The sequence below is a fragment of the Zingiber officinale genome, chromosome 11B, assembly GCF_018446385.1.
Source record: "Zingiber officinale cultivar Zhangliang chromosome 11B, Zo_v1.1, whole genome shotgun sequence".
In the NCBI taxonomy this organism is placed as follows: domain Eukaryota; kingdom Viridiplantae; phylum Streptophyta; class Magnoliopsida; order Zingiberales; family Zingiberaceae; genus Zingiber; species Zingiber officinale.
The window spans coordinates 83,036,734-83,048,892 of NC_056007.1; the positions used below are offsets into that span (position 1 = coordinate 83,036,734).

The 12,159-nt window shown below is 39.9% G+C and overlaps 2 protein-coding genes across 2 annotated transcripts; both read right to left on the reverse strand.

The window, feature by feature from the left end:
* Window positions 1–2,289: 2,289 nt before the first annotated feature.
* Window positions 2,290–3,483, reverse strand: LOC122035206 (zinc finger protein CONSTANS-LIKE 3-like). Its single transcript, XM_042594620.1, has 2 exons — window positions 2,834–3,483; window positions 2,290–2,685 (listed from the first exon to the last, which is right to left on the reverse strand). The coding sequence occupies exons 1-2, from the start codon at window positions 3,425–3,427 to the stop codon at window positions 2,401–2,403; spliced, it is 879 nt and encodes a 292-aa protein (XP_042450554.1). The 5' UTR covers window positions 3,428–3,483; the 3' UTR covers window positions 2,290–2,400.
* A 313-nt stretch (window positions 3,484–3,796) lies between these two features.
* On the reverse strand, window positions 3,797–5,023 carry LOC122035207 (transcription factor MYB36-like). Its single transcript, XM_042594621.1, has 3 exons — window positions 4,801–5,023; window positions 4,592–4,721; window positions 3,797–4,508 (listed from the first exon to the last, which is right to left on the reverse strand). The coding sequence occupies exons 1-3, from the start codon at window positions 4,934–4,936 to the stop codon at window positions 3,899–3,901; spliced, it is 876 nt and encodes a 291-aa protein (XP_042450555.1). The 5' UTR covers window positions 4,937–5,023; the 3' UTR covers window positions 3,797–3,898.
* Between the last annotated feature and the right edge of the window lie 7,136 nt (window positions 5,024–12,159).

The window sequence follows — 12,159 nt, forward strand, 5'->3', positions numbered from 1 at the left end:
ACCGATAAGGTTCTTGTCGAGCGGGTGGGAGTTCGGCACGGGTAAAAGAAGATAAGGACAATGGGACATCGGGGAACATTTTCTAACAACAGGCATGTCCAACAACCAAGCCATACGCAGAACCTTACGACAGAAGGTTCTGCTGTCCCATCAGAGAGGTGCTCGGACTGTAGCAGTATAGTATCAGGCAAGCTCCTCTGACAAGCCCATACTGAGGTATGGTAAGAGGACACGTGTTCACCTCGGTATATGTGCATGAGCCTCCTCGTAGCCCTATATAAGGGTCCTCATACTTCGCCGGAGGTACGCGATCTCTGAGATTGGAAGCCACTTCATAATTTCCTCTTGCCTGACTTGAGCGTCGGAGGGTCGTCGCCGGGAACCCCTTCCCGGCCCGACTTCTTTGCAGGTTCGCCGGAGCTCCATACGGCCGGTCAGAGACCCACGTCATCAGTTGGAAGAGCGCCACGTGGCCAGCGTCCATCGATTCAGCGTTCTGACAGGATCATAAACCATTAAGAATAGATAAGTTAAATTTGGAATCAATAATGTTAAGTTCCGTTTGCGATTCCTAATTTAATTTCTAAAGAACACAATAGGTTGTTTAGGAAAGGTTCGACACTTGTATAAAATTTTTGTACAGTGGAACGGGTACGATCTTCCTAGGACCAACCAACAGAGGTGAGGGTTCTGCACATACTCAGACAAGCCGCCCTCACATTAGAGATCAAGAACCAGGGAAAAAGTCCCCGGGTCAGGCCCTTCGACGTTCTAGTAAGGTAGTTTTTCCCCAGAAGCACAGTGAAAGGACGAAAAGTAAAAGACGAGTGCGAAAAGATGAGTGAGCGTACTTACGTAGAGACAAAGCCTCCTTTTTTATATGGTAGTGGGTACTTCTGGAGTCTGACAAGTGTCAGGGAATGTCGAGTGTTAGGATTTGTCTGGCGGTGAATGACACATGACATCTTCCTATAAGTTTAAGGAGGAATCAGTGGGCAATGAGCCCTAGACCATTAGCATATTCCCTGATAGGCAGTAATTATTCTCTGACGGGTTGTTATGATTTCCTGGCTTGATTGTCGTATAGTGTATGCTCGTCCCGGCCTGTTAACCTTCGACTGGGTCCTTGTACCTGCAAATCTTGACCTGTAGGCACAGACATGCGTTTCCTGGCGTATTCCCTGGCTTGTGTTTGTTGTCCCGTAAATCCCGATCTATACATCCCGCCCTTTATTTGCTATTCGGTCTATCTCGATAGATCCAGACCTACGTCTACCGCCCAGTCAACCGAGGCTTTCTCTTGTCATTCTTCAAGTCCCGTCCCGTATACACAGCCCTGCTTCATATTTTATCCTGTAAGTCCAGACCCGTATCCCATAAGCCTTGACCTGTATGTCTTAATTCTCTTGTCATGACTTGTACGTCTCTGGTCCGTTTATCCTGCTCTGTGAGTCTTATCCCGCAAATCCCGACTTATAATCCTTAGTTCGCATATCATGTCCTGTACGTCTTTGGTCCGCTTATCCTGCTCTGTGAGTTTTATCCTGTAAATCCTGACCTGTAAATCTCAGTCCGCATATCCTGACCTGTACGTCTTTGATCCGCTTATCCTGCTCTGTGAGTCTTATCCTATAAATCCCGACCTGTAAGTCTCAGTCCGCATATCCTGACCTGTACGTCTTTGGTCCGCTTATCCTGCTCTACGAGTTTTATCCTGTAAATCCCGACCTGCAAGCCTTACCTTCCTAATTCCTACTCGACGTGTAGGTCTAACCCTGGAGTACCACTTAGGCCCGACCGGGCCCCTCCTGCAATTCGAACCTCTGACCACCACGTAGGCTGGACTTCTGACCATTACGTAGGCTTGACTTCTGACCGCCACGTGAGCTTGACTTCTGACCACCACGTGAGCTTGACTTCTGACCACGCCATAGACTTGACCTCTGATCACGTCAACTATCTGACCCCACCGTCATGCACAATATCAAATATCATTTAAAAATATAAAAAGGTAAAATATAAAAGAATTATATAAGCTTTGATTATCCTATATCCTAAGGAGATAGGTATAAAATTTATATAAGTATAATTTTTTTTAATAAATTTTAAAATTTTTAATATAATAATCTTAATCATAACGAATTATGATGAATTATAAATTGAGTTATAATGTGAGATTTCAAATCGTAAATTATAATCATCTTAATGCGTCGATCTGTTAAAATAAAAAATCATCTTGCGATTCCAAAGTATCAAATCATCTATCGGATCTCCATTTTACGCCGAGAGTGATTTAAATTCTTATCTTTTGTAAAAATATAACAATATTGTTTTTGTTTACGGGATTAACGAAGTCAAACAATATTTATTCGCTATAACATTCAAAGTTATAGTGTTATTTTATTCCTTGTTTACCATGAGAACCACCGCCTCCGAGTAGATTCGGTCGACCTCCGCCTCGACCCGCTTCACGAACCGCCCCTTCACCCTCGGCCGCGCCTCCGCGTAGGCCTTCCTCGACGTGTACCTTATCGTCTTCTCAAACCGCCGGCTCTTCCTCTTCTCCCTATACCGCATCAGCCTAGCCTCCCGCTCCGCCCGCGCCATGGCCGGGTCCGTGCACGGAAGACACGCCGTTGCTGCTGACGGCACCTGGGACACATCCGGCACCACCGCCGATGACTCCTATAGAGTTATTATGTAACCGATTAATCGATTATTTTCCAATTTAACCTCCATAATTTAAAGTATTTTCATTTCGTATCCTCTAATTAGCCATCCGAACAGGGAGGAAATTGTAATATTTCAGAAGGTTAGGCGGTAATATATATACGCTGTGGCAGGATGAAACATCGGACTCGGGCTTGGATCCGGTCACGTTGAGATCGAAGTAGCTGCAGCCGGGCGAGAGGAGGCAGGACGGATCCGCTCCGTTAACGGCCTTGGGCTCGTCCGGATCTGACGTGGCATAGTCGAGATCGAGGTAGGCGTCGGCGTCGGAGAAGAAGAACTGCGCCGGCGTCGCCTCCTGGTGGAGGAGAGAATAGGCGGAGGCGTCATCTTGGAGGGAGGAGGCGCTTGAGGAGGCGGCGGGGCCTAGGAAGGGGGTGATGGGGACGCGCTGATGGCGGCGGGCGAGGGGGTTGGCGGTGTGGATGTCGGCATCGCAGGTGGCGCAGAGGGTGGCAGCGTCGGATTTGCAGATCACGACGGCTGGGGCGGCCTCGCAGACCTCGCAGAGCCAAGCGCGAGCGTGGCAGGAGGCCAGACCGTTGGCGCCGTGAACGGTGGCGTCGCAGGCGCCGCAGAGGAAGGCAGCGTCGGCGCGGCAGTGGAGGACAGCTGGGGAGAGGCTGCAGGCGTCGCAGGGCTTCGAGGACGCGCGCGGGGCGCAGCCTTCCTTCTTCACCTCGCCGCCGCTCGTCATCGCGCTCACTCCCACGGCCACGGTCGGTCAATCCTCTGCTTCTCCTCATTTTTAGATTTTATTGGTTTTATTGTCGGATTTTAGATTTTCCAAATTTGCTATTGGTTCGCGCTCTATCTTCTTTGTTGCTTGATGGGATTGACATCCAATGAGTATTAAGAACGTGGCAGATTCTTAGCTGCTAGAATTTTCTCGGAGTAAATCAAATAATATTTATCAGGAAAGCCCGTGGCAACTTAGTCTTAGCTGGGCCACCTACCATTCGGCCCGATCCGACTCTAACTTAACAATTCAGATTTTACTAAACAGATTATCCATCTCTAATTTTGTTTTTATAAAAAACGTCAGAAAGTTAATGGCGTTATTTTCTATCTATTTTGTTTTACAATTTCCAAATTCACCAAGAACTTAATGTAATTTCCAGTAATTAATCAAAGGAACAAAAGTAAAGTGCTCTAATATCAACAAGCTTCACAGCATCAAATTCATGTACTCCTGATCAAGCAATAAAGAATCAGCCGAGCAACTCAACACTGCTCCTGCCGCCTTCTCCCCAAAACCCTCCACATCACTTGACCACCAGCTCGTGCCTTCCTGCTCTATCAATTCCTTGAAGCAGTCCAACTCCAGCAACTGATCCTTCTCCTCCTGCATCGGATCAAACCCCATCGTCGAACCGCTCGTGACGACGACAGAAACTGGACCAGATGATTCACTCGCAGTATCGTTGGGATAAGCGTGTTGTTGCACGAACTTGGCAGAGGTGATCGAATTGGTAAGTTGGCTCTCTTCGACATGGTGGTACACAGGCCAAACCATCGCACGGCTCTTGTCGTCGTCGTTGTTATAGTACATATGGAGTTGCATCGCCTCCGCAGCTAACGCACGAGTTAGGATATCTGAGTGTGCTTCAGGAAAATTGGAGTGTTCTTGGTAATTGGTTGGAGAGTACTGAGGAGGTATTTTTGATCTGTTAATTTGCTTGTAGTCGCCAAGAAGTTTCTTCTTCAGCTTTGTGTTCCAGTAGTTCTTGATGTCATTATCTGTTCTCCCTGGCAGCTGTGCTGCAATAATTGACCACCTAATATTGCATATAATTGAAGCAAAGAGCACTGATCAATAGTTGGCCTAACTTAATGGCTTATATAATGATAGATCAATTACCTGCTTCCAATTCTGATGTAAAGGCTGAGTATGATTTGGTCTTCCTCTTCAGAGAAGCCACCATGTTTAATATTAGGCCTCAGATAATTGAGCCATCTTAATCTGCAGCTCTTTCCACATCTTTTCAGGCCTGTAACGAATTTATTTGTGCATAATGAATGCATGAAGATCCTAAAATGGAGTGTAAATATGCATATATGTGTGTGTACCTATCTTGTGAGGGAGAGCAATCCAATTGCCACTGGCTCCATGCTTTTCAATGTAAGCCTTGAGCTCGGCATCCTCCTCGGGCGACCACGGTCCCTTCTTCACATTCGCCTTGTCGCAACAGGGAGCCCTCCCCATCTCTTCCTCTAGCTCTCTTCCTAACTTTCACAAAACAAGCAAACAAAGCTGAAACTAATTAGGGTTGATGTTGAGTCCGAACTTGGGGTCGATATATATAACAAGCAAGCAAGGGATTAATTTATAGCTATAGGAAGGCACCTCGAAGGGGAAGAAGACTAATCATGGTCAGTAGTGTGAGATGTGATGCTTACGAGGGAGGACAAAACTTGCTGAGACACACCTTGTTCGCCATCTTTTGCATCAATTTCAACGTGAAATATAGTTGTCTAATGGATCTCAAATCTTGCATATTATTGACCGAGTCCATGCCATGCCATGAATTAGTGCTCGAGTCTCTCTTCCAATTAAAGTCGCTAGACAAACTATTAATAATTATGATCAGGAAGGTCATGAGCCCAATGTGCTCTTTCCACCCTAAAACTTTGTAAATATTCAATTGCATATAAAATTACCCTATGGAAGTCAAAAAGGAACTGCATGAATTCACAGATATGAACGAAAACTTGTAACCTTGCATTCAAAAGGCCATGTATGCATGCAATATTTCTGCAGCTGGTAATTGAGAAAATGAAACCAATCATTCCACCAAAAGGGCATCATGTATCACTTTTTGTGGTTCGGACAACTAAAACTCTTTTGTGAGACAAGTGGATATGATTGAGATGATCTGTTTCACACCTTGTCTAAGCACTGCAGAAGAAAATAAGAAAAAGGAAAGGTGTAATTTCTAGAGCACTTAAAAGAGAGCAAATTAAAGCTTGCATTGACCTTTCAGGGGACAACTTTCTAAAAGATGGAGTACAACAAACGTAAAGGTAAATAAAGTAAGCAAGGAAAATAGGAGAGGGGAAGTGTACATTTCTCCTTGTCCTTGGCTACTTTTTAGAATTCTAATGGTAGTTGTCTCAAATAATACTCTGTTATAGAAAATGACTTGAGCGTAATTAAAGTGAGTTAGTGTTGTTTTGAAAGACTATTGTCTTGAAGCATTACCATGTTGGGGTGGAAACTTTGAATAAGGAGTGCATAAACTAGCCTTGCTTCGGAACATAAAGACAAGTATAGGGATCAACTCCTATTATTATCATTTTTGTTGTTAGGGATGACCAACAGATGCAACACAACATCAATATATCTTGTTCGGTTGTTCCAATATCGATACCCCGATGTACAAGGACTTTTAAGCTTGGTGAAAAATGGATCTGATTTGCCATATTTTACAAGATGTTTCAACTTTTCACACCACTAACATGCAGCCTTTCATGGATGGTGATGAGTGTCTGATCAAAACTAGGTCAGCAATTTTACAAATGTTATGGTTAACTTTTGTATCCATGGCACATCAGCATCTTAATAGTAAAATTTATACTGAACTTGTAAAAACAAAAAAAAAACTAAATAATTAAAATCTGTCTAACTTATGAATTGAGCCTCAAAATAAAAGGGATAGATTTAAGGATGAGTAAAAATTTAGTTAAATCAAATTAACTGACCAAATTGATCGAAGTTAAAAATTCGGTTAGGTTAATTCAAAATTTTAATTTTTTTTTCTTTTGAAATATTGATTTAATCGGTTCGATTTCAATTTTGAAAATCAAAATTCAGTTAAACCGATTAAATCAATATTTTAAGTTAAATCAAATCAAATCAAATCAATATTATAAATTGAATTCAACCAAATCGAAACTAAACATAATCAAACAAAACCAAATTAAATCGGAATCAAATCAAACTAAACTGAAAAATTCTATTATTTCAGTCGAAAACTGAATTAACCGATATTTTATTAATTCGGTTAATTTGATTTTTTAGAAAAGTTCGATTGATTCAGTTGATTTGAAAAAAGTCTAGTCAATTTGGATTTTAGTTTAATTGATTCGGTCGATTCGATTTAAATCGATTGATCACCCCTAGATATCCCCATGATTAGCACTTATGTTGAATTGAGAAAAAATCAGATAATATCTACAAAATATAATTAAAAATGAGGGGAAAAATTATTTAAAAAAATAGATGTTTTTTTTTATAATTTTAAGAAAATATATATAGCCGCTTAAATAAACATGGACCCAGTTTGACATTCAAGCCAAGCATCAACCTCGATATGGCCCAGATTTTGACAGCTATGTCGAGCCAATGGTAGATCATGGGCGGCCTGGGTAGTCGATTCCTCTGTTCCCGACCTGTTTGACCTTAACATTTGACTTTTTGAAATGAGGTCACCTGGATTTCTTTCTTGTTTTTATAGGGACAGGTAAGCTACTCCAGAAAAGTCAGCTAAGGTAATTACAATAATTGTAGGAACAATGTCATTTTAAAGCCTGTACAATTCATGACATTAATTTGCCTTGACATGGCCAGCATCCAGGTCGGTTTTCAACAATGACAAAAGTCAACGGTGGAAGTATTGAAGAAAAATTTCACGCAAGACTAAATTTGCAATGTGAAGTCAACACCGTAGTTGGATCCTGAAGTATTGTTTCTTTAAGCATGTGCATTCACTATCTTCAACTACTACATATACTGAACTGTCATATAAGAATCTGTTTGAGCTTTTCCTCTGATGAACTGATACACGATTTCACACTGTAATCAGTAGATATTTAACACCAAGAAATTATTATGATTCTGAAGAGATCTAATTAACATTTCAGAAAGATAAAAATATTGATGTTCCGGGTGACTCTAGTCCAAGCAAAAGAAAGAAAGAAGGTTCAACAGTAATACACCCCAAGTAACATTGATTCTTGAAGTAGCTAGAGCATACGGCTTCAAGTTAGAACTTCACAACAGAACAGGAAGAGAATTTAACTTTGAAACTTGCAAGATACCATATCTCAGGTAGCAACAGGTAGTACCTGAGAATAAATAAGAAAATAAAAGGATTTACGAGCAATAGGTAAAATACCTAGCTAATTGATTTACAAGGTTCCAAATCAGGATTTGACTTGATGGAAGATCCTGTCTGTATATGATTGCTAAGAGGTTTACGCAAAAGTAACAGCAAGATACTGAAGACTTTACATAGTTTGATTGGTTGATAAAACTTCAATTACTCTCACCAGAAAAATAATAATCCTCAACATACATGCTACAGATGCACCTTTGCTTTAACTAGCTGTAAATATGTAGACTGCAACACCAATAACCCCAACAAACAATTTAATGTATCCTTGTCGTGACTCATGAGAATGATACGATTAATATTATGGTGGACATGACTCATGACAGAATACTAGATGACAACACCAATATTCCCAACAAACAATTAACTGTATCCTTGCCATGACTCATGACAGAATGATAAAATTAATACTATGATGTCTCCGTGAGAGATCACAGTTATTACAGCCATTAAGTTACATGCCTAGGAATATTCTAGATTCAGATTACTCTTTGGAGAAAGAGTAATTTCTGCACCAGGTTCATCTGAAATTGCAACTCTTCTCCTATCCGTCTACTGTTGGGTCCGCAGCTTGCGTTTGTAAGGCATACCTGTGGACCTGAGTCCCAGCAGAAACAACTGGTTCTTTGTTAATTTGGTAAGAAGGCAAATGACAAAAGAAACTGCTTCAGAAGGAACTTCGGCACGTATACCAGAAGAACCTGCTTTGACAAGATTTTCAATTTTTTTTATAATCCAGATGTCTGGAGCTTGGGCTCAATTAATCCTGAAGGGGCCCTTCCCTCTATTCGCCCTAAGCACAAGCGGATTTATGCCTAGCGCTAATCCCACGCGAGGAAAATGCCTTGTAGTGCGCTGAGACTCGAATGGGAGTCTAGCGAACGAGGGAATGTTATTTTGAGATGATAGGGCATTCGTAATTTCATCACCAACCCAGGCATTGGGGAATCTTGGACTTCCAACCTGCATTTGGTTGGATATATGTGAATAGAAGAGGAGGAAAGATCTTTGTGTATCGGTTTAGTCCCACATTGGAAGTTTCAAAGTATTATAGTTGCTTTATATTGTTGCATATGCATAAATAATATTATTAAATGCATAGGGAGGGATTCTCTCACACGTGGATCCATAGGTTAGAAGACCCAGATTTGCATTTTTGTAGTGGTTTTGCCCAGCCAGAGAAGGATCAATCTGTTTAAGTAGACCTAGGGGTGTAATCGAGCCGAACTTTTGGATGTTTGAGTTTGACTTGTTTATAATCGAGCCGAGCTCGAGTTTTATTTAACAAATATATTGTTCACGAGATTATTCGAGCTTTTATCGAGCCTAAACGAACTTAATAAATATAAATTATAAATTTAAATATTCATTAAAAATTAAATTATATATATTTTTAAAAATTATAATATTCTGGTTAAAATTTATAATTTTATTCTAATAAATAAATTTGATATATTTATCTATGTTTTTCATAAGTAGAGTGTAAAATCTATAAATTCAATATCAAAATTATTATTATTTTTATTTAAAAGTTGATTCAAGAGCTTAACGAACATGTTCACGAGCTAACGAGCCGAATATTGTGAAGCTTGAGCTTGGTTTGTTTATCTTAACGAGCCTCATTAAACGAGTTCATACGAACTTTTATCGAATCGAGCTTCGAATAGCTCGCGAGCGGCTTGACTCATTTACACCCCTAAGCGGGCCTTGGGATCTTCCTTTTTGCACTCAGGACTCTGCGTTTAGGAGTTTGCACTCTGGCAGCTCAGTGTTTCAGCAACTCATTCATCCAAAGCAACTTTTCCTTCTCGGTTTAGCAGCCTAAGCTTTTCTGCTCATATCAACTCAACATATCGGTGGCTGGCCCATTTCCGATCATTGAACTGACAAGCTCATGAGATGATACGGCATTTGGTAGGAGCCATCTGTAGAAAGCTGATTATGATACCTTATCGCATTATCTTCAACTCCTAGCACATTTGCATTTGGACCAATTCCTAATGTACGTTGAGTTAGAAAACTTTCATGCAGTCTCTATCGGCAAACAAATCTTTGCATGCAGTCCCCATCCATGAAAATCTTTGTTTTCACTCCCCAGTCAAACATATTTATCTAATTGCTCATGATATTTTTAGGTACAAAAAGTCTAAAAATCAGTATAAATCCTCTTAAATTAAGTATATTAACTTAGAATCTAGTATATTTTCTATCAAATTGAGTACAATTCTTTTTTCACCTCAAAATATACTCGATTTTAGTTTAATGTGCTGAATTTAATAGGAGTTATACTCATTTTTAGACTATTTGTACCGAAAAATATGAGGGTTAATTTCGATAGAAAATATACTCGATCCTAGTATAGAGTGTTGGATTTCAGTGTAAAGTGCTGAATTTAACAAGAATTATACTTATTTTTAGACTTTTTATACCTAAAAAATAAGATGGAGAATTTTGATAGAAAATATACTCGATTTTAATATAAAGTACTGATTTTAAGAAGAATTATACTCGTTTTTGAACTTTTTGTATTTAATTTTGGACTTTTTGTACTTAAAAAATCTAAGGGGCAATTTAGGTAACAATATTTGCATGAGGGAGTTGAAACAAGTAATACTTTGCATGCAGGGAGTGGAAACAAAGTTTTTTGGACATGAGAATTGCATGCAAAGTTAACATTGTGATTGGGGATTTTTCTCTAATTTACCGAACTTTCATTTGCAAATAATATAGCTCATCCTGGTAGTAATGTAAGTAATTTGGAGTGATGCAATTAGAAGTGATCGCATTCATCATATTGTCGTCAAGATAGTGTTTGAGTAGAACCTTTGAGTAGAACCTGCTTGCTGTTGATGCCCGCCCATGTTTAAAATGATTGTGTGATTCATTAAGCATTGAATGTTGTTCATTGAGATACATCCATGGCCTAATTAATGTCTCAGTTTGAGATGAATGAATCTCTGTTACTTATGTTGCTCGACACTTGGTGATCCATGCTTCCAGTGAGTGTCCTGAAAATTTGCATCCGGCTTACCATGGTTCCTCTGAGAAAGAAATTACCTAGAAATCTAGATTTGTCTTGAAGAATTGCTCCTGTGGGCATCCACAAAATAAATTTCTGCAGATGGTGGAGACTGAGGATCTTTCTCATGCAGATGGTGGGTGCCCCCTGCTACGGATATAATCATCTGCTCAGCTTCCCTCCCCGGTTGAGGATGCTGATGGCATCAATGTACCTCTGCTCAGCTCCCCTCCCCGGTCGTCAGCATCATAGTGCATACCGATAATATAATGTGAGAAAAGAACGATCCTCCGCCACGTTGGGCCATCACTGATATGTGCTTATCGTACTCCTCCTTCATGTTCATTGCATCCTTGTCGTTCACAATGGACACCAACGCGTAGAGGTCCTCATCTGGCTGCTGGTATTTTATGATAGATACCCTATCAAAGAGCTCTTGTGCCAGAGCCAAAAATACATCGCGAACAGTCACGATACGGGTCTCTCCCTCGACCATCGAGCGGGCGAGGAACGGAGGAAGGATGCTCCTAGCTCCAAAGCAGCAAAGAATTTTAACACGCGAGAATCATCCACAGCTGCGCTCATTTCCATCTCAGGACTCGAAAACTAGCCGGAGCAACATGAGACTCGAGATATCGAGGGTGGGCGGTGGCCAGGAATCCGCCCTCCTCGTCTCCACGCCTTCCGCAATCCTCCCCCAAAACTGATGGCTTTCCCACTGAATCGGAGCTGCGCGAAAGACATGACAACATGAAAAATTTACATAGCCACCTGACAAAAATCTTTCTTTCAAAAAGATATTTTCTTATAAAAAATCTAAAAATAAATATAATTATTTTTAAATTCAGTATGTTAAATTAAATATAGTATATTTTCTATAGTAAATTTTTTTTCTATCTCAATTAAATAGAAAATATACTAATTTTTTTTAAATGATATTTAATTGGATGAAAAATATACTAGATTTTCTTTAAATATTACTAAATTTAGGAGGAATTATATTAAACATGAAAAAAATCATGCTCAATTTAATAGAAAATATACTCAATTCTAATTTAAAGTACTGAATTTAATAGGAATTATACTCGATTTTTAGACTATTTACACCTAAAAAAATATGAGGGGCAATTTTGATATAAAATATACTTGATTCTAGTATAAAGTGTTGACTTTAAGTGGAATTATATTCATTTTAGTATATTTTCTACCAAATTGAGTACGATTCTTTTTCCACCTCAATTGGATGGAAAATATACTATATTTTATTTAAATGGTACTCAATTGGATGAAAAATAT

What these genes read in the sequence shown, in the direction of transcription:
- LOC122035206 (XM_042594620.1), bottom strand. Translation starts at nt 3,427, where the DNA reads ATGACGAGCGGCGGCGAGGTGAAGAAGGAAGGCTGCGCCCCGCGCGCG. An exon ending in ATGTTTCATCCTGCCACAGC is followed by an intron (nt 2,686 to 2,833) that starts GTATATATATTA and finishes ATAACTCTATAG; the next exon opens with GAGTCATCGGCGGTGGTGCC.
- LOC122035207 (XM_042594621.1), bottom strand. Translation starts at nt 4,936, where the DNA reads ATGGGGAGGGCTCCCTGTTGCGACAAGGCGAATGTGAAGAAGGGACCG. An exon ending in TGCTCTCCCTCACAAGATAG is followed by an intron (nt 4,722 to 4,800) that starts GTACACACACAT and finishes AATTCGTTACAG; the next exon opens with GCCTGAAAAGATGTGGAAAG. An exon ending in TACATCAGAATTGGAAGCAG is followed by an intron (nt 4,509 to 4,591) that starts GTAATTGATCTA and finishes ATGCAATATTAG; the next exon opens with GTGGTCAATTATTGCAGCAC.